Raw genomic sequence first — 20,661 nt, 5'->3', positions numbered from 1 at the left:
TAATGAAAGAGGGAGGGGTTCAGAAACCTCCAGGGCAGACACAAAATCTCAAAAGTACAGGTTTGGCTCCTGCAGCTCTGGACCCAGGCCCGTTTGGACAAATATCTGGGGCGGTAACTTCAGGTGGATGAGCACCGCAGGTCCCATAGGGAAAGCCAGTGCCCCAGCCCTGCTCATTCCAGTTCAAACTGCAGATATCGGAGAGGAGGGCTTCATCAGCTTTATTGTCTCCAGTGGCTTGAGGAGATGGTGGTGGAAGTACAGCAGCGAGTGTAGCAGAGCAGTGAGTTTTGAGTCCCGGTGGATGCCATTGCAGCATTCCTTAAAAGGAATTTCCACCTGAATGAGTGTTTCAAACACAAGGCTTATTTCAGGATTAGTGAGTGGCTCACCATTTTCTTCGGCTCAACTATATGTTAAAATAATAGACTCTGATAAATTTAAATTCCCTATAACATGATTTTTAGGAGGATTGAACTGGAAAACTATATTTAATTGAAAACTATAGCGTGCTGATTTAACACTAGGCAATAAATCAGCTTTTCAGTTGGAGTTTAAATCTCACTTTAGTTGGTTTAGCTCTAACTTTGCCAGTTACTAGGTTCAAGGAAGATAATATTATATACCACAATGTGGTTGTGAAAACTGTGTGCGATCGTGTCTGTGGCATTTCTGTCTCAGTGCTTGACAACTGCACACACACCAAGAACTGTTATTTTTATTATTGGAAGTACAGGAAGGAAGGTAGTAAGTATATTAGGTATTGTTCTAATTATAAGGAATGGAAGCTATTTGGTATTAGTCTTTAATTTCTTTAAAAACATTGTTATTTGTTTGTTTTCATGATTTAAATATCAAATTCATTCATTGACTATGGATGAAAACAAAAATGTTGTGACTTGATGCTTTTGGGATGATGATGGTCATGCATCATCTTTCCCTGGGCCCTTCTTCCTTCAACATTGCTTCATTATTAAAGATTCTGTGATATTCTTTGTAGAATCTTAATGGTGTGTGTCCAGTAGCAATTGGCATAATTATCACATGGCCAAATAGGAAATGCATTGCTTTCCCAATATAACTTGGCACATAATCCCCAAATTCCCCATAGTTATGGTCCTCAACCTAAGAAACTATGGAGTTATAATAAGGGGTTTACTAATTTATATAGGCTTGATAGAGAAAATAATATGACTGAATTTTTTTCAATGTTGTTAATTCTGTTAGGATTATTGAAACATATTTCATTTGAAAGTAAAACTGGTATCAGAGAGTTTTTTTATCATTTTGTAATTGTCTAATCCACAAATGTGTAAATATACCATGTTAATGTTTAAAAGAGGTTCTCATTCTTTAACACAGTGAACAACCTTACTTTACATTTTGACTTCATGGTATTTACTTCTCATTTTACAATGTAGATTTCGGATTTCCTTCTCAGTATCTTCAATGATGTTATGTCCTTATCATGTATACCGTTAACAAATGGATGTACAAATAACATTTAAATTTGCCTTGGATTTAAATTGCACTGCCGTATTTCCTCGGCCACTTGCCAGCACTTGCTTATGGGTAGTAGAAGAACAGAAGACCATTCCACTGATAACTTTATTTAAAAATATAAGGAAGCTGGAAAGTAGCCATTTGTACTCTATCTCGTGATTGGCATAGCCACTGACTATAGCATGTCACCTTCTCTCTTTTAGATGGGAGTGTCCTGGAGCCTGATATGTCTGCGGGGTTTTGCCCAGATCACAAGGCAGCCATGGTTTTGTTCCTTGACAGGGTCTATGGGATTGAGGTTCAAGATTTTCTCCTCCATCTTCTAGAGGTTGGCTTTCTGCCAGATCTCCGAGCTGCTGCCTCCTTAGATACGGTAATGATTTGAACAATCGCCTTCCTCAACTTCAGACTCTTCAGTCTCTGGCTTATGATATTCTTTCATAGATATACTCATTCATTCATTTATTGTCACCAAATGTTTATTGAGTACTGTGACATTTTTAGGCAACCAGCAGATAAACAGAAAATAAAATAGACTGTGTCTTCAAGGAAGTCATTGAATAGTAGAGAAAATGGGCAGCCTCAAGAGATAAGAATTCTAACCAGGAACAATGGAAGACAATAAGAAATTCATATACCCCTAACTCGGGAGGTTACAGTGGCTCCTGTCACCTCTAACTTGGCCTGAACAAGTATGCTTCTCAGGACAGCCAATTAAAGTATTAAGAAGGTTTATTGGGCACTGTTGAGTCATACCCATGGCAATATTTTGGAGTCTTCATTTGTTAAGGTACAGATAGGTTAAAATCTGGCCCGTACATCTAGCGGTCCACATTGAGAATCTGGCGTTATCAGCGGAAACGTCCTGCTTTTTCAAACATTGTAGAATAAGCTACAGGTCTGAGTGTTGTTCCAGGAGTTGCAGTAACACATCCCTGTGTCCTCAGTTAAATGGGTCTTTTTGATTTCAGAGGAAAACAGGTCTTGAATGGATGATAGCTCTTTCCTGGAAGCCAATGGGAGGAGACTCACAAAAATGAAACTGAGATTTCTGTTTTCTTTGGGTGTGAGTCTAAATATCGTCGTATAGTAGTTCACAACACAGTAAGGCAATCAACCTTTGATGATTGATGCTAAGGGATATGAGTAGAAATATAAGTAATAATAGTAGTAATAATTAGAATTCAGGAAGAATTTAGGAATAGGAGAGTAGCTCTTTGCTCTTTCCTCCCCAGTAAAGAAAAGTACTCACGTTCTTCGATAGCGTTCGTGGCTTTGTCTTCATTCACCTTACCACTGATATTTCGTTACAGAACATGAACCTGTGGGCTCTTGGCCTTTTTGAGGAGACAGTTATCACTTCATTTTCTCTTTTAATAAACAATGGAAAGTTGATCATTTTAGTGGTAAAAAATCATATGAGGCACATTTAAAGATATAACTGAGGAATGTATTTGCATTTTTCGTGTTTTTATCATTTGCTAGGTAGTAAAATTACGTGTCAATGTATTGAGCCCGTTGGAGCTCTTGACTGCCAAACACAAATGACTTTCTCCTCTTCAATGTCTTTTTAGGCTGCGTTGAGCGCTACAGACATGGCCTTGGCTCTCAATCGGTACCTTTGCACAGCCGTGTTACCTTTGTTAACAAGATGTGCTCCCCTTTTTGCCGGCACAGAGCACCACGCTTCCCTCATCGACTCCTTGCTTCATACCGTGTACAGACTTTCTAAGGGCTGCTCACTGACCAAAGCTCAGCGGGATTCCATAGAAGTGTGTTTGCTCTCCATCTGTGGGTAAGTGGACAACAAACTCTGAATCAGCGTGCTTCTGCAAGAAAGAGAATCTGTGTCACCCTTGACCGCTTGTTAGGAATTTTGGAAATAATTTCCGTACCGTGAAATGCATTCATTTTAAGTAGTCCCGTGTACTAAGGTCTGAGTTGTGTCCGAGCACCCTGGCTCCTGGTCAAGTTCAGGAGCGTTCCTCCAAGCTGCTGCAGGGTAACGAGCTACGGGATGTATAGTGTTGGGCCAGTTATGCTGTTCTGGATGTTGGTGGGCGAGATGATTGTGTGAGGTGTCCCTGGCCACGTTACTGTGAGATTATAGATTCTCCCCTTGCGACTGTGTGATAGTTTAACTCCTTTTCCAGAAGGGAAAGTAAAACAAAGAGAGACTTATTAAATATAAAAAAATGAGACAGTGTAATCTGAAAGCATTGCTTATGTGTGGCAATGACGAATGCTGACTGTTTCCTCCGGCCTGGAAAACCACTTCCTGTAAATAGAAGTGTTCAAATGTCCTCCCATGGAAACTAGAAACATATGTCCTCCCTCCGAAGTTCTGACAGAGGAAGGGACAATTTCTCAGGCCCTGAGCCAGGATGGTGGCTTGTTTCTAATTGGGCAGGAGCTCGTGGAAGTGAGGGCTTACAGCCGGCAGCACATCACGTGGAAGGTTTTCACTCCCAGACGGGTGTATGGATTTGAGAGATGGGCCTGAGGCAGGTGAAAAATGAGGATATTAGTTCTCTCATTTCCATGACCCTACAATTGTGTAAAATGGACTCAAAATACCTATTTCACGGATCTTTCTACATGTTACGTGGGATGACGCTCTCACGATGGCCTGACCCAGTAGACGTTCACCCTGTGTCCGTCATCTTTCCGTCCTCCTCTGGCAGGATTCCTGAGTCAGCTTTTTGTCTCTCTCCTGCTCCTATGCTCTCTCTTCTTTCTGCCTGTCATCTAGTCACTGAAGCCCTTCCCAGGCCCTGGAGTCGGGGAAGAAGCATCTGCTAAGTTAATGGAAGCAGTGGGCCTGCCGTTGTGTGTGATGGAAAGAGGGAGCAGAATATCAGCATCTTCTGTAGCAAAAAAGAATTGGCCTTCAGATCTGGGGGTAGCAATGAGTTGGAAATGTCACCTCTTATACAATTATGTAACTATTGGTTAATCTTTGGGTTGGGAATACCTAAACATAACATCCTCTGAAGAGAGGTGTAGGTACAGGTACCTGATGTGTTATTTAGTCTGACGAATTATCTACTTGGTTTAGATGCATTTCCCTCCATTATTAAAATTAGCTTTGTTCCACCAGCCAATTGAGACCTTCTATGATGCAACACTTACTCAGAAGACTAGTATTTGATGTCCCATTACTAAATGAACATGCAAAGATGCCTCTTAAGGTAAGTATAGGAAACATTCGTGGTTATTTGAATACTGGGTCCTCTGTTTCCTGTTACAACATGTACTCTCTTAGATACATCATATTTGATTTTTGGTGCTGGAAAATTTCTTCCAGATATTGAAATGAGCATATAAATATGGATATGTGTACATCAATGTAAAATAAACAAGCAATAAAAAACCATAGATCCTAAGATTGATTTGCTGTAAGTCAGTGGAAATGAAATTAGGAGGAACAAATGGGCCACACGAGAAAACGTGAGCCCAGAAATTCTCAGGCTGGAAAACATGGTAACAGGCCTGGAGGGTTAGGACCTTAAGGGATAAAAAGCAGGCTTTAAAGTGTTTTCTAAGTTAGCAATCTAATGATAGTTTCCGAATATCATTTTAACTGGTTCCATAATACCTTTCTGTATAAGCAGTTCCAGTTTGTCCCAGAGAGTAGAAAAGTCACTGACATTCTCTCTGCCCAGCTTTATTACTCTGTTCATGAATGATAGAGTCTCATACTGTCTTACTGACTTGGGTATATTTTTCCATCATTTAACATCCCAATTCAGACTCAGGATTAAGATAATAGATGTAGACTTACAGCCTGGTCTGTGCAGGGAGGTCATGGTGACGTTATAGACTTTGACAGGTGACCACTCTGCACTGCCGTCCAGTACGAGTGCTGTGGAAAAGGGATTTGAGATATAAATGGGTCTATGTTTTGAGCTGCTGTTACACTACACCTACCTAGATATTTAGCAAAAAGAGTCTTTCTCTATGAGAATTGATTTTAGTTTAATAAATTTAGGTAAATTGATGAATTATGTAAAGTAAATTATATCATTGCTGAAAATCCCATTTTTAGTTTTTGTCCTCTAGGATAGCCCTCATCATACAAAATTCTCTTGATATAAATGAGCTAGAAGATACTTGAAAAAAGATACAGTGTCACTTTTTTTCCATCACAGATATTTTCCCAGTTAACCCAAGCAAATTAGATCTCAATATTTCATCATTTGAGATTCCTACATTGTTGTGCATACTTAGAAAGGGAGACCGAACTAGAAGAACTATTTCTACAGTGGGACATGTAGTGAGCTTTCATAACAATAATCCTTAATTTGTTTCCCTCCTTCGGTATAGAAAATAGAATCCACAATTTTAGAGTCGGTTCATAAAGATCATTTTAGTAACTTGGCAAAGAGCTGTGAATATTTGTTAGTTTACAGATCAAGAATAAACGATCGAAGAGCTACCAAATAATTGAAAAGTTCTGTCCTTGTCTTTGAACTTCCAGTTTAGTCCTACATAAGAAGCAACGTAGACACTCATAAGATAATAAATTGCATCCATAACCGCCAAAGAAATATAGGGAAAGAAATTATTGAAGTAGGGCAGTTTGGGAGGTTTACTTAGAGATGGAAGTTCTGCTGCAAATCATAAAGTATCGTGATTAAGGAGAGGCAGAGAGGAAGCCAAAGTATTTAGAGGTATAATGTCCTTTAGAATGCTTTATGCCTTATCCTAGAGATACTCACTCATGCTCTGAGTCACCCTGACATCAATCCCTTTGTCATATGCCTGGGTTCCGGGGATGATGATTCACAAAATTGAGAGTAAATGATAGCAACTAAGTAGAACTCAGGGATACATAGAAAACCAAACAGTCTCATAAAGAGTGCGAGATACAGTTATTTGTAAAATTGGGCGTTTGGTCTTCATACTGTGATCAGTGTTAAATTTTAAGGAGACATCGTGTACCAGGTAATAATTTTTTCCAAAATAATTCATATGGCTTGAACAGTTTCATTTCAGAAGTTGACCTTATTACATGGCATTATTACATGGGAAGAAATGGACAAACATATAAAAGGTGTCTTTAGCTCATTGCTTTCATAATTGTTTTCCCATGTAGCTGCTGACAAATCATTATGAGAGATGCTGGAAATACTACTGCCTGCCCGGAGGGTGGGGAAACTTCGGAGCTGCCTCAGAAGAAGAACTCCATTTATCAAGAAAGTTGTTTTGGGGCATTTTTGATGCCCTGTCGCAAAAGGTGATTTAGTATGTTGTGAGTTTATTTGTGGGATAAAATAATTAAAAAGCCACAGGTTCTTGATAAGACAGACTTACCAAGACTTGCACAGTTTTATTTTTTCTCTTTCCTAGATTTATAACAAATGTTTAGAGTGCACCTCATACTGACTTTTCATCATCACTGTGGTAACATGTTTCTCGTGATTGCAACACTTTCTGAATTGAAAACGGCTCAGCATTTTAGGAAATTACACACCCAGGTTGATACATTCCTGGTGCATTCGGCCTTACTTGGACTCAAGCCCTCCCTCGCCACTGCCTCAATTCTTATAAAACCTGGAGCTGTTTCATCAAATATAAAAATATTAAATCTCATAAAATTATAGTATCCAGTGGCCTGACTGACTTTTACTGCTTTATTGCTGTGGGGATTTAAGCAACTCCAGTCAGGGCCACTGTACAGGTGACATTCCCTTACAGTTTCCATATTTATAGAGAACACACACTTTCCGAAGACTGGATGGTTGCATTTCTGAGACGAGAACAGCATCCTCCACATGCTTATGCTTGCATTATTTAATCAAAATCAGTTTGACTCCCTGACACACGTGACTACATGACTGGATCAGTGTAACCGGAGGTTTGCCCCATAATAGGGAACGTTTTTCTGTGATTCCATTTGTTCGCTACTTCTTGTTGCTTTGTCCTGTTCCGTGGTTGTTGGTAAACAGAGTCCTTTTGAAATAATACTGTAGGAAGTATTTTTAGAGGAACTGACAATGTTAATTTAAAATTGAATGATTAAACTGAGAAAACTTTTAAAGAAGTATTTTTGATTTTTAAAAATATCTATAAATACAAATATAACTCATAATGTAGTTAATATACAAATATCTCTTCCCAGAAATCTTGATTATGCATATTTCCTATAGAATTTCTTTTTCAGTTCAGAGTTTTATTTTTTATAACTTTGTTACACAGTACAGATCAGTTAAAATTTCTTATTCCTGGAATGTTATGCTCTCAGTATTTTTCATGTACGGTCTTAATGTGGCACAGCAATAATCTATAACTAACTGTTGTAAGGAATACGGTCCTCATTGACCAAAATTATGTTTAAGCCGTAAAGACATGTTACACACTTAGACTACTCAAGTTGACGCCGTTTTAAATATCGAAGAATACATTTGTAGAGAGGCAAATATTTTCTTCTTCTTATGCTTGCAAGTGTAGTATATCAGCTTCTCTGACGTTTGAGGGGGTTTCAGGCTGTATGTTCCGTTTTCTGGAGAAAGAATCTGCTAGCAAGTTGAGTTGGCCCAAGATACTTCAGATCTTCTCCAACAACTTCTTATCAGCCACAGTGATCATGTTGACAATTTTTGCTAAATAGTCATGTAGTATTTTTTTTTTTTTTGGTCCTCCATTTCTTCCCAGAAATATGAACAAGAACTTTTCAAACTGGCACTGCCATGCCTGAGTGCAGTCGCGGGAGCTTTGCCTCCAGACTACATGGAGTCAAATTATGTCAGTATGATGGAAAAACAGTCATCAATGGACTCTGAAGGGAACTTTAACCCACAACCTGTTGATACCTCAAAGTATGGACTCTTTCTATTGCAGCAGATTTTTATTGTAAATGATGTGTGAAGTCTGAAATTGAATAAGGTACTAACGTGAACTTTCTCTAATCCGTGCCCCTTTGCATTGGCACCCTTTTAATAGTCATCCCTTTCCTTGATGAAATGATAGTAGGAATAGTAATGATTATATGAATATCAGACGTAGATGAGATGCACCGTGTACAGTATTCTTAATATAGTAAGGCTTCTCGGTATATAACCACATGCTAATATCTAAAATAATGAGAATCAAGAAAGTATATCAGTTATATTTGTAGTTGAAAATTTACCCTAGGTGTTTATTAATAGTTGCAGCCACGCTCTGTGTAGCATCTTTGACTCAGGTGCTCCCAGCATGCAGTGCAAAGCTGTCCGTGCGAGCCGCGGGCATCACTTCACATCACGTCACCTCCATGAGGCCAGGGCTGGGGCTGGTGCTCAGCCTATAAATAGCATAGCATGTGATTGACAGGAATATTAAGTGAGAATATCTATAGGAAAGTCAGCGTGCAGTTAGAATGCAGTGACAGCCTTAACTGCAGATAGAACGTCACTTAAGGCGATGAAACTTCGGAGCTGAGTAAATTGTTCTACAAATAGGATGTTTGGGTACTTCGGTATGTGGAGTCTCAGCACTTCCGCTGTTGCTGTTACTGTCTTTAGGTTTTCCATTTGCAAGGAAAGCTGCTCTTCAGGCCCCATCATCCTCTAGATTCCGTGGCCACTCAGCAAGATGAATATTAGCAAGGCCATTCCTTGATAGTCGCTGTCCATGGCCTCTGGATTTGCTTGGCAGTTCAACTTTCAGGCTTCTGGGTGGCCTCCCAGCTGGTTTAGCTTCCATAACCAGATTATTTCACCCCTGCTGGCATGCCATTAGTTTGATAATGCCTTAAATATGCATGTTTGGTATGTGATGACAGTCCTGTGAGAAAAGACTCTACCCCCAGTATTGGGCATATGAGATTGAGCCTTTGCATGTCTTCCAAAGTAAGTAAAACCAAAATGTCACATGTTCACACCCATCCTACGTGGGTAAGTGTGTGGTTTGCTAACAGGATTTTCAAATAACATCAGAACAGTGTCATAGTTTTGGTGTTGATTAATTAAGTCCTATTAATTAATAAGTGCTGGGTTTGTGTGTTAATTTACCTAGACTTGCCAGCTGGGGACTTCTTAACAGTGTTTAACGTTGTTTAGGTAAAAAGTTTTATTAATAATTTCTACATCACTGTGCTTTTTACATAGTTTCTTAAGTATTCGGTTGGTGCAAAAGTAATTGTGGTTTCAAAGGTTAAAGATAATTGCAAAAACCACAATTACTTTTGCACCAACCTAATATTTCTATGTCCTATTATTTAATTACTGACTAGTAACATTGATGGAAAAGATCTGTAAACCATCTCATTACACTAGGTTTTACTTAAAATTCTATTCCCAAAGTTAATTGCATTAATAGGTCATTTTCACTAATGAATGGAATTATATGTATGCTCAATTTTCCATTCATAGGTATATTTGATATTCACAGTCTTATATTTACTGTCATAGTTGGTCATCAATTGCATGCACTCCACATCTGTTCAAGAGATTAAATATTTATTTAAACATAAATCAAGAATAAATATTATCAAAATCATAAGCATGAGTTGGTTCATTACTTTTCCCTGTAGTCCATATTAGTAACAATTGGAACAGTATGTGTAGACCATTCATAATTAAAATCATTAACACATCACTAGTTGTATGAAATTAATTTAAAATTTTAGTATACTTAAATAATATAAAAGGTCAGATTTCAGCAGTTTTTTTACCTATTTAGAGTTGTTGCAGAAGAGACAGAGTCAAAAAAGAAGAGTAACTTCAAAAAACGAATGTGGGAGAGAAGTATATCTGTAAGCTTGTTGCATCTAACCATATACTGATTCAGGTTTTTTTTTTTTAAAGCTATAATGTCTTAATTTTTGAATGTATTAATTATTTTTATCTATACTATGTGTAATTTTATATGTGACTCATTAAGATATTATAAATTATGGATCAATATAGTATAAACAGAACAGTATCTGCTTGACTTTTCCTATATTATTCCTATAATATGGAAAAGTAATACCATGTTAAAAGTTTTTTGACAGTGTTACATTGAATGGGATTTAAGCAATCATAAGCTATGAGTAAATTATTAATGTGAGTTCCTGTAAATCCCGTGAAAATCAAGCCTTTTCTCTTTATTTCTTTCATAGTATTACCATTCCTGAGAAGCTGGAATACTTCATTAACAAATATGCAGAACACTCCCATGACAAATGGTCCATGGACAAGGTAACATCAGAAGGCCGCCCTCTAACTCGGTACTGAATTCACGAAGACTGGTCACTGCTCTAATATCTGTGACCATGACAATTTTCTCCTTTAAAGTGAGAGCTTTATGTAGATTAGGAAAGAACATTTAATTATAGTTTTTTGCACATATAATATTTAGCTAGTTCTTTCACTAATACACATATGAATAAGAATATTTGTGTTCCTAAAAAGCAGTTTTAAGAATTCAAAAAAAATCTATTAAATCATAAATATAGTTTCTAAACACACATTGTTTGTGGGAATAAAAAAGTAATGCTCATCTAGGGCTTCAGGAAAAAAATGATGAGTCTGGGTCCAGAAATATTTTAAAGAAACTTTAGCTTTATGTATAGTGTTACGTTAGAAAAACATCTTCACAATCATTAATCAAAATTTGGTGATGGTTTACACCTTTTACTCTTCGTTGTATTTCTTATGACTAAGTAAATCTGCACTTCACTAAGAATAGAATACATGGCAAGATGACATGTTTTGTGTTGTCCCCACAACCCCAGCTTGCCTGAGATGTAACCAAAGCAGTCGCAATCCATGACATAAATCTCACATGTTATGAGATTTTCTAAAGGAAATATTATGCCTGAGTTGGCACCTTTAAGTGGAGTCTAGGTAATTTTGCGAGAGGATGGTTAAAATAGAGTTGTCAGAGAAACTGAGTGGAGATGATGCTGGAATCGAAGGTGAGCATGTATTGATTCGGCGAAGTGAGAGTCAAACAGTAAAGGTTTCGAAGGATGCTCATTTCGTAGCAACACAGCATCATCCTGCTGTGTGTGTCTCATAGTCCATTTCAGCACAATGTCCCTCACTCCTTGAAAAAACCCTCTGTTTGTTTTGATAAATGTGTGGCAGTTTATTCAGTCATTTAATTGATTTTTACTAGGTAAGTCAGTAAGAGCTGAGTGTCTGTTTTACGTAAAGACTCTACTAGGTAGTGAGCTGGTGTGGGTGGAAAGGATGTTTACATGAAGGCAGTGCTGAGCTGTCTAGTTACCCAGATTCCATAGCAGACGTGAAATGATGCAGAGAGATGACGATATGTATAAAACTGGAAGGCAAAATCATTTGGAACAAACATGTTCAGAGATAAATGGATATCGGAGTGAATAAAAACTAGCGTTATTCAGGAAACTTCCAAATGAAACAGCTGCTCCAGATTCCCTGTTTCTTTCATTCTTTTTTTTTTAATTAAAGTTTATTGGGGTGACAATGGTTAGTAAAGTTACATAGGTTTCAGGTGTACAATTCTGTAATACATCATCTATTAGGTTGGTGCAAAAGTAATTGTGGTTTAAAAGGTTAAAAATTGCAAAAACTGCAATTACTTTTGCGCCAACCTATATACCGTGTTTCCCTCAAAATAATACCTAGCCAGATAATCAGCTCTAATGCGTCTTTTAGAGCAAAAATTAATATAAGACCCGGTATTATATCATATCATATCATATCATATCATATCATATCATATCATATCATATCATATCATATCATATTATATTCCTGATCTTATATTATAGCAAAATAAGACCAGGTTTTATATGAATTTTTGCTCCAAATGATGCATTAGAGCTGATTGTCCAGTTAGGTCTTATTTTTGGGGGAACAGGGTATATCACGTGTGTACACCACTCAGAATCAGTTCTCCTTCCATCACCATATATTTGACCCCGTTTAACTCCTTCCCACCTTATCCTCTGGTAACCACTAAACTATTATCCATGTCGATGAGTTTTTGTTTCTTTGTTTGTGTTGTTCCTTTGTTTTCAGTTTTATAGCAGTGTTTCACACATATGTGCCACAGTTGGGGTTCCCACCCAGCATGTGTTGGAGTGAATATCACATCCTGGGGAATCTTATTGACACAAGCACAGACCTGGGTCTGTTTAAGGAAAACGGGGTGCTTTTAATCTCTGGATAAAAAGATTTGTCCCAGATGTTGGTTAGAATGGAAATTTTTATATTGGCTTATGCTGGATAAAATTCAAACCTTAATCCTTATCTTGGTTCATTTTAGATTTATTTTATCAAGTGTACACCCAAACACATGCATACCTGAAATTAACACATGTAAAACAATTTTGATGTTTGTTTGGTTTTTTATAATAGTTGGCAAATGGATGGATTTATGGAGAAGTATATTCAGACTCGTCTAAAGTTCAACCATTAATGAAACCATATAAACTATTATCTGAAAAGGTGAGGATTTGTTCTTTAGGTTATATGGTATTAATTTTTTTTGATAATATTTTTTGTTATGTAATTTCGTATTGAAATCTCTTCTTTGTATATGCTTTTACTTTTACTCAAAGGCCCCTTTTTTCTTTTGTCTTTCTCTCTATTTACATTTTCTGTCAGTACTTAATTGGTTATTCTCTTTACTTAATATTTTTCTGTTTCATTTTTGTTTTTATTCCTCTCCTGTATTTTTAAGGACTTTAGAAAATATTCTTATCATTCTTAAGAGTTTCTTGATGAGGGAAATTGAAGTAATATTTTAATATTATTTATAATTTTTCATATGTTTTACTTTTATGGGGGGAAATCAATACCCCAAATGAAGTGGACAAATGAAGTGGAAAGGATTTTCTAGGCTGGTGCTTAAGGAAGAAGAGTTACTTCTGTATTGATTCAGATGGTAGAAAAGCCTTCACACACGTGTCATATAATCTGCACTTTTTCCTAATTGTGTTTCTCCTTTCTTGTTTCTGTTTGAAGTATCAGGAGCTAGGTAAGCAAAGGGAATTAACCTCGATGCTATAATAAGTGGTGATCTCAGTCAGCAGCATTGGTCAAACTCAGTCTCAGCTCACACTCTGCTTTTCCGAATTTTTCCTTTTCTTTTTTATTTTTAAATAAACCATGCCTATGCGGTTTTTTGAGTGAAGTCAGTTGGTTTTAGAGCAAAACATTAAATATTTTTTATTTTCATTTGGATTCATAATATTCTCACGCCCCTTTTATTTTCTCTTCCTTTCTGTCTCTAGGAAAAAGAAATTTATCGCTGGCCAATCAAAGAATCTTTAAAAACGATGCTGGCTTGGGGTTGGAGGATTGAACGGACGCGGGAGGGAGACAGCATGGCACTCTACAACCGTACTCGCCGTATTTCTCAGACAAGCCAGGTAAGAGCCACAGTCAGAAATCCACTGTTTTTGTTATTTGAAAATAATTTAAATATTTTATTAAACTTGCGGGGTTTCCAAAAATAATTTGTAAATTCTGAAGATTAGCATGAAGTTTAGAAAGGAGAGAAAAAGCATGCTCCTTTTTTAAAAAATTAAACTTATAGGGTGACATTGGTTAGTAAAATTGTATAGGTTTCAAGTGTACAATTCTGGAATATATCATCTGCATATTGCATTGTGCGTTCACCACCCAGAGTCAGTTCTGCTTCCGTCACCATATATTTGACCCCCATTTTAAGTGAGGTTCAGTTTTGGTTAAATTAGGTTATTTTAAGTGAGGTTAAATTGGTTAAATTTTAAGTTAGGTTCAGCTTATATAACCGGTATCAAGTTGCACTTTTCTTCGCTAGGCTGTAAAGGAGTACGCAATGGTAAAGTTGGTAAAACAAAGAGAGTATAATGGATTTGATTTTGGGTGTTGTATTGGACTGGGTTATGGCTCCCAAAGATGACACCCACCCCTCGCACCCCTGGTCACTGGAATCTGAAAACGTTGCTTCCCTTAGGCTTTGCCAATATGATTAAGTTTGCCAATGTGATAAAAGCTGGGGGATGACAGACAGCCTTAAGATAGCGAGGTGGGTTATACTGAATTATTGGTGGGCCCAGTGTGGTCACAAGGATCCTTAAAAATGAGGAACCTTTCTGGCTTGGGACAAGGGAGGTGTGACTACAGAAGAATGATCAGGGAGATGTAATGCTGCTGGCCTTGAACATGGGGGGCAGGGGCCATGAGCCAAAAAATGTGGGTGACTTTTCAAAACTGGAAAAGGCAGGGAACACATTCTTTCATAAACCTCTAGAAAGGAGTACAGTCCCACCAACACTTTGGTTTTAGCCCATTGAGACCCGTGTTGAGTTGCTAACAACTTTGTAACGTTTGAAGGCACTAAATTTGTGATAATCTCTTCCGATGGCAATAGAGAATTCAGGTAGATACCGAATCCCAAATGGAAATGGTGGGGAATAGTTGAAACTTTCAGCCCAGGGATAATGTTAGGCGAGCTCAGTTGACTTTTTGGGTTTAAGAAATGGTTGTTAAGTTAAATATTTAAAGTAGATATGAATATGGACACCCAGAGAAAGCGTTTAGACTAAAGAATGAAACAACTGACAAATATTTGAAGGTGATTTATGGAAGAGGAGCCAGGGAAGGACTCTGAAGAAAGGAAGTCACAGAGGTGAGCGAGGAGCCAGCAGGGTGCTTTGTGACATTGTGAAACGAGGGCACTGCTGAGCAGTGGGTAGTCATGGCAAATCTACAAGGACCAGTCGGATGGTAATTGGAAAGAGGGTTTTGCATTTAGCCACTTGGAAACTGATAACGTTTTAGAGGTTCAGTGATAGTAGATTGGTGGGGAAAGAAACATGTTGCAATATATTGAAGGTGGAAGAGGCAACAGCCGGAGAGAAGTAGACCTGTGGGCAGACACCTGAGTTGGGGTCCTGCCTGCTCAGATTTGTAGCTCTGTGATTTTGGGTAAGGGACTTTTTCTCTCTGTCTCAAATTTCCTTTCAAATGTATTTAAAGGAGAAACAAATGTGATGTTATTATACATTCCACTATTAGATGGTACTGAGTGGTGAAAAAAGTGCAGGGTTTTACAAGCACATATATGAGATATATTGTTTCTTTCTCTCTCTCTCTTTCTTTCTTTCTTTCTTTCTTTCTTTCTTTCTTTCTTTCTTTCTTTCTTTCTTTCTTTCTTTCTTTCTTTCTTTCATCTAGTTAGTTTATCCATGTCTGAGAGAATATACATATTAAATATATAAATGCATTATGAAATATATCTAATACACACTTTATATAATAACAATATAAATACATTGTGAAATATATGGAGGTACAACATTAGATACATAAGCATGAACCAGAGCTCACTTCTATTATACACTGTCACCTAATGTGCCATTGGAAGGAATGTGTTAAGAGCGCAGGACAGTGGAACCTTTCTACCATTGACGAGACGATATGTCTCATTTTTTAAATGTCCTAATTTAGAAATTAAGGAAGTCTTCTAGTTATCGAGGATGTATTTGTAAATCATCGAATACTATGTTATACTTTTAAAAGTAAAATGTTGGTTATATTTTATCTTAACCTTTGGCTCCATAAAGACATCTGTAAATAGTGACCTCTTTGATTAACTACTGTTTGCATGAGGAAGAGTGAAGTTCATTACAGCCAATTCGAATTTGTAAGAAATTCAAGAACGTGATGATCCTTTGACGAAGGAAATGTTTCAAAATCTTGGATTCGTTGAACAATTTGTTGTATTTTGATGATTAGATTTTGGGATTGACAGTCCCTAAGATGTTGGGGGTTATTATTTGGTCAAAAATAATTGTCAGACACCCAAATATATTTTAACTGGTGAGCTACGTTTGCGAAATCAGTTTGTGTAGATACGTGCCAGTTTTATCGGAGGAAGCATTATGTTTCGAAGATTGTTTACCTTGGATTTCTAAAGTGTCTGTGAAGTTTCTCTGCACTGGGTGTTTCAATGAGATACGACTTTCCCCCATAAATTATCTAGGTCTCTGTGGACACTGCCCACGGTTACAGCCCCCGGGCCATCGACATGAGCAACGTTACACTGTCTAGAGACCTGCATGTAAGTACTAGTAACTCTTAAAAATACTCTGACAATTTTATTTTTAAAAAGCAGGCTGTAATACTTACCTGCATATAATTTGCAGCATGAATTGTCTGAATGTGGGGATCATATAACAAGTCCATAGAATTTATAGATTACGTATGCTAACTTTTTAATGCTGTAAAAGTTGATATAACTTTTTCTAGGATGTAAGTTACTTCCAGGAAACATAAAGATAATATCCATTACATTGAAGCTCTCTAATACCCTGATGACATTAAATAGCTGCGAGAAGAGAGTAAATCAGTAGCTGATGAAACTCTGCTGAAGAGTAATCTTACTTACTCATTAAAGAACATGTGTTTTTAGTTATTTATCCGGGGAAACTGATGGTGTACTTGCTCCATCCATGGTTCTTTCTCTTCTCCTTTATTACTAAAGAACGTACTGTGAAATGGCTGGTTTGAGTGAAAGATAAAATTTGTTGCCATGGAACATAAGTTACCAGGCCAATTTAAGGATCAAACACTGATATTGACATTGTTGGTATTATTCTAAGAGAAATAAGTATATAAAGAAAAAAACAACAACTATGAATTGTTAAGTTGTTTGGCTTGCCCTTTGTCATTGCCCCTGTATGAAAATGCCATATTAAGCTTGAAAGCCAGAAGTGAAAAGAATCTTGAAGGTAATCTTGTCAAAATCCAACAGTCCACAGAAAAGCTAGTGTGGCTTGTCCAAGGTCCCATGTATAATAGTTGGGGACACCCATTGGTCTAGACTGTCTGATGTCCTCTGCATTCAGTCTTTCTTTTCATAAGGTTTAGACCATCTTTTAAAGCTTTGGGAATTAAAAAAAGAGCTTATGAATAAACACATATATATTTTTGTTAAAGTCCATAGGTAATTTGGAGTTTCATAACTGACTTAATAGAACATGTGTCTTTAAACATTATAAGTAACAATGACCGTTCCCATCAAATCACTTCTTCTGTTTCCTACTGGGTAATCTCACAATCCTTAGAGTTCCCTGGGATTCAGATTACAAAACAGTTGTGTTTGATTATCTTCTCGATGTATCTTAACACTAACGTGCTATGATTTATTAATTTAAAGCAAGTTTTCATATTATATATTACAAAACAAAGTTGCCCTTTTCTACTTATTAAAGTGTAACTTAGTTGCCAAATATCTTGTTCATTTAAGGCTATGGCAGAAATGATGGCTGAAAACTACCATAATATATGGGCAAAGAAAAAGAAAGTGGAACTGGAGTCCAAAGGTAGTATTTTCTAAAAATCTTCATTAAACAACAGAGTTCGACTACGTAAATGTATGATATGGATGAAATGGTCTCTTTTGCACAAGAGCTAAATTTATTAGAGTAGTTGAAATATGCTTATAACAGTTTCACAGTAGACATTCTATAATTTCCTGACGGCTAGTACATATTTTCTCATGTCTCAGAGGAATTTCTATGGCTCTCCTTCCTGTTTCAACATGTGAATATCTACACTTCCCATCTAGCGTTGAGGTGTTGTCAGTTACTTAGACCTCCCTCCCTGACTTCCAGCTTAGATATTTCTCTTCTCTCACCCCTTTTTATTTCCCACCCCAGCCTTTCTGTCGTGTCCAGTCCAATTATGTTATTGTCTCTTACATGCTTTTGCTTTTTTTTCTGCTGTTTTTTTAATACTAAAATGACCTAGTATTCTCTTAGTCATTTCTCAAATATTTTCTTAACTTATTTACATAAATATTCTTTCAATTTAATGCCTCCTACACTGATGCTCTTGACGGTCCCTTTGCACTGATGATTGTTTAGTGTCACCTAATGGTCACAGAGTTCTGTGCGTGACTGCATTTCTGTAGATGGCACCCTCAGTCAAAGCATGGCATTTCCTTCTTTCCCTTTCTCTTTGCTTACTTCTTGAATTGGGCAAATTCAACATTGATGATAGGTTAAACCACACTGGACGCCGACTCAGTAGGCTCCATGTTGTTACCATGATTTGAACAAGATATTTATTTTCAATTATTTTTTTCTGGAATTTCCTGAGCAGTTATGTTTCAAGGGATTCCATCATCCCACAAAAAATATTCCCGTACGTATTTTGTAAACTTTAAAAATGAGGCATGCCAGGCTGTTTATTTTGATGCTGATTTCACAGCGTTCTATGCATTACATCTTTACATCTGGAATTACTGGTGCATTTTTTTTTGAAATTTTTTAATTTTTACACAAAATGTGCAAAATTTATAATTTTATGAATTTTTCCTCATTATTAGATTTTGAAAATGTAAATAATTCCTAGCGTTTTTAAATCTCCAGGAATGCTTTTAGTATTTCTCGCCAGAATAGGGAAACTAGACTCCTAGACTTTTGCCAAAATTTTTAATCAGTCAAGTATGTATGTTGCTCTTAGATATTTAAAAGAGATCAACTTTTAACTTAGCAACCCAAGTATGGATTTTTAGACATATGTGACTATGAAGTACTCTCATCTGGAGGCAAAGTAAAAATTCCATATATAAGACCATTTTATTCTCTTCTCTCTGTGGGGTAGGAAATGAAAGGTGCTTTGTAATTTCACCAGATCCAGCTGTGCATGTTTCAGTATTTGCAATCTCCACATTCAAAATCTGTTTGGACAAGAGAACCAGCTTTTCTCCCTTCTTGTGTGACTACAAATATTATTGGTATTTAATATCATGAATGCCTGTATGTTCATGTTTAATCACCTCTTACAAGGCATATGCGGCCTTTCTTTGAACAGATTTCCTAAATGGAAACATTAAAGGCACTAACTAGTGAGGGAAGAGTCTTGCATGAGTCCCATCTGCACACATATAAGGAGAGGAAGTTCTCTAGTAGGGTCCTGTTTTACAGGCAGCCGCGTCTCATTTCAGATTATTTCTGATTTCCATTCTGTCTCACTGTTCTTCTAGGAGGTGGAAACCACCCACTGCTGGTGCCATATGATACGCTAACAGCCAAGGAGAAAGCCAAAGACAGGGAAAAAGCCCAGGACATCCTCAAGTTCCTGCAGATCAACGGGTATGCGGTGTCCAGGTAAAAGCGCACCCACTCCACTTACACATTCTTGCGCTAAAACAGAATATTCACGTATCCCCACCAGACGTGATGCTGCAAATGAATTCAGCGATCTGTGTAAACCTTAGAGCTACCGTGTAGCAATCTCGGATACACATGTCAGAAACAGGAAGACCTTAGCTCTTTGCCACATTACTGAGTTCCTTTTGCTACTTATGGTACATCCCCACCCATCTTTTAGGCAAACTCTCAGCAAAATGACACTGTTTTTCTGAAGGCAGCATTGTTTTGCATAGTAGCAGTTATTAGCTACAGTTTTGTATCAGATACAAAGTATTCCTTATCAGTTAAATCTCATTTTTAACTTTAGCTTCACAATATTAGGTAATATTCCAAATTTATGTATATTATATATTTATAAAATTTTGTTAAATATATATATTCGTATGTGTGTATATATATGAATATCTATGTATCTACGTATCTATGCATGTATGTATGTATGTATGTATGTATGTATGTATGTATGTATCTATCTATCTATCTATCTATCTATCTTCTAAAAGTCTTTGTATATATTGGATCCCATATTTCACTTCTGCTCTCCCAGAGGGTTCAAGGACCTGGAATTGGACACGCCTTCTATTGAGAAGCGATTTGCCTATAGTTTCCTTCAGCAGCTCATCCGCTATGTGGACGAAGCCCATCAGTACATCCTGGAGTTTGGTAGGTTCCACCGTCCTGCTACTGACAACCCAGCTGTTATTCTTTGTGTTTACAGCATCGGGATGACCTGTTCCCTGATGGTATAAACACTTTCCATCCATCCTGGCACCAACCAGAGTCTAAGAGTCAATAGACGACCACGTTCTTAGGGATAGCTGAATTCTGAGAACCTAAGAGACATCTAACATATAATTCTGTTCCCCCTGTAAAGTTTATTGGCATTGCTTTTTCATTTTGAAAGATACACTGGAAAGATGTCAAATTTAAGGGACAATTAAATCTTTCCTTATGAAATTCATTGCTCTGCCCTTAAAAAGAAGTAACACTCAATAATGGATTCCTGAAATTTCTAGACAAGGTAGAGGCCTTGAGTTTAGCTTTCATGGGAACTC

General features: G+C 37.1%; 1 protein-coding gene across 5 annotated transcripts in view; it reads left to right on the top strand.

Moving 5' to 3' along the window:
• The window catches only part of RYR2 (ryanodine receptor 2), a 572,172-nt gene that overhangs the window by 423,702 nt on the left and 127,809 nt on the right, over nucleotides 1–20,661 (top strand). For all 5 annotated transcript variants that reach the window (XM_033099500.1, XM_033099502.1, XM_033099501.1 and 2 more), the window contains 12 exons: nucleotides 1,707–1,876; nucleotides 3,078–3,298; nucleotides 4,604–4,694; nucleotides 6,602–6,742; nucleotides 8,161–8,324; nucleotides 10,589–10,667; nucleotides 12,813–12,902; nucleotides 13,691–13,828; nucleotides 16,429–16,506; nucleotides 17,695–17,770; nucleotides 19,438–19,561; nucleotides 20,154–20,269. In XM_033099500.1, coding sequence (XP_032955391.1) covers nucleotides 1,707–1,876; nucleotides 3,078–3,298; nucleotides 4,604–4,694; nucleotides 6,602–6,742; nucleotides 8,161–8,324; nucleotides 10,589–10,667; nucleotides 12,813–12,902; nucleotides 13,691–13,828; nucleotides 16,429–16,506; nucleotides 17,695–17,770; nucleotides 19,438–19,561; nucleotides 20,154–20,269 — 1,488 coding nt within the window. The remainder of the gene's footprint in view (nucleotides 1–1,706; nucleotides 1,877–3,077; nucleotides 3,299–4,603; nucleotides 4,695–6,601; nucleotides 6,743–8,160; nucleotides 8,325–10,588; nucleotides 10,668–12,812; nucleotides 12,903–13,690; nucleotides 13,829–16,428; nucleotides 16,507–17,694; nucleotides 17,771–19,437; nucleotides 19,562–20,153; nucleotides 20,270–20,661) is intronic.

This window comes from Rhinolophus ferrumequinum, chromosome 27, assembly GCF_004115265.2.
Source record: "Rhinolophus ferrumequinum isolate MPI-CBG mRhiFer1 chromosome 27, mRhiFer1_v1.p, whole genome shotgun sequence".
Taxonomy (NCBI): domain Eukaryota; kingdom Metazoa; phylum Chordata; class Mammalia; order Chiroptera; family Rhinolophidae; genus Rhinolophus; species Rhinolophus ferrumequinum.
The sequence above is the reverse complement of the archived record's forward strand: the minus strand, read 5'-3'. Positions and strand labels throughout refer to the sequence as shown.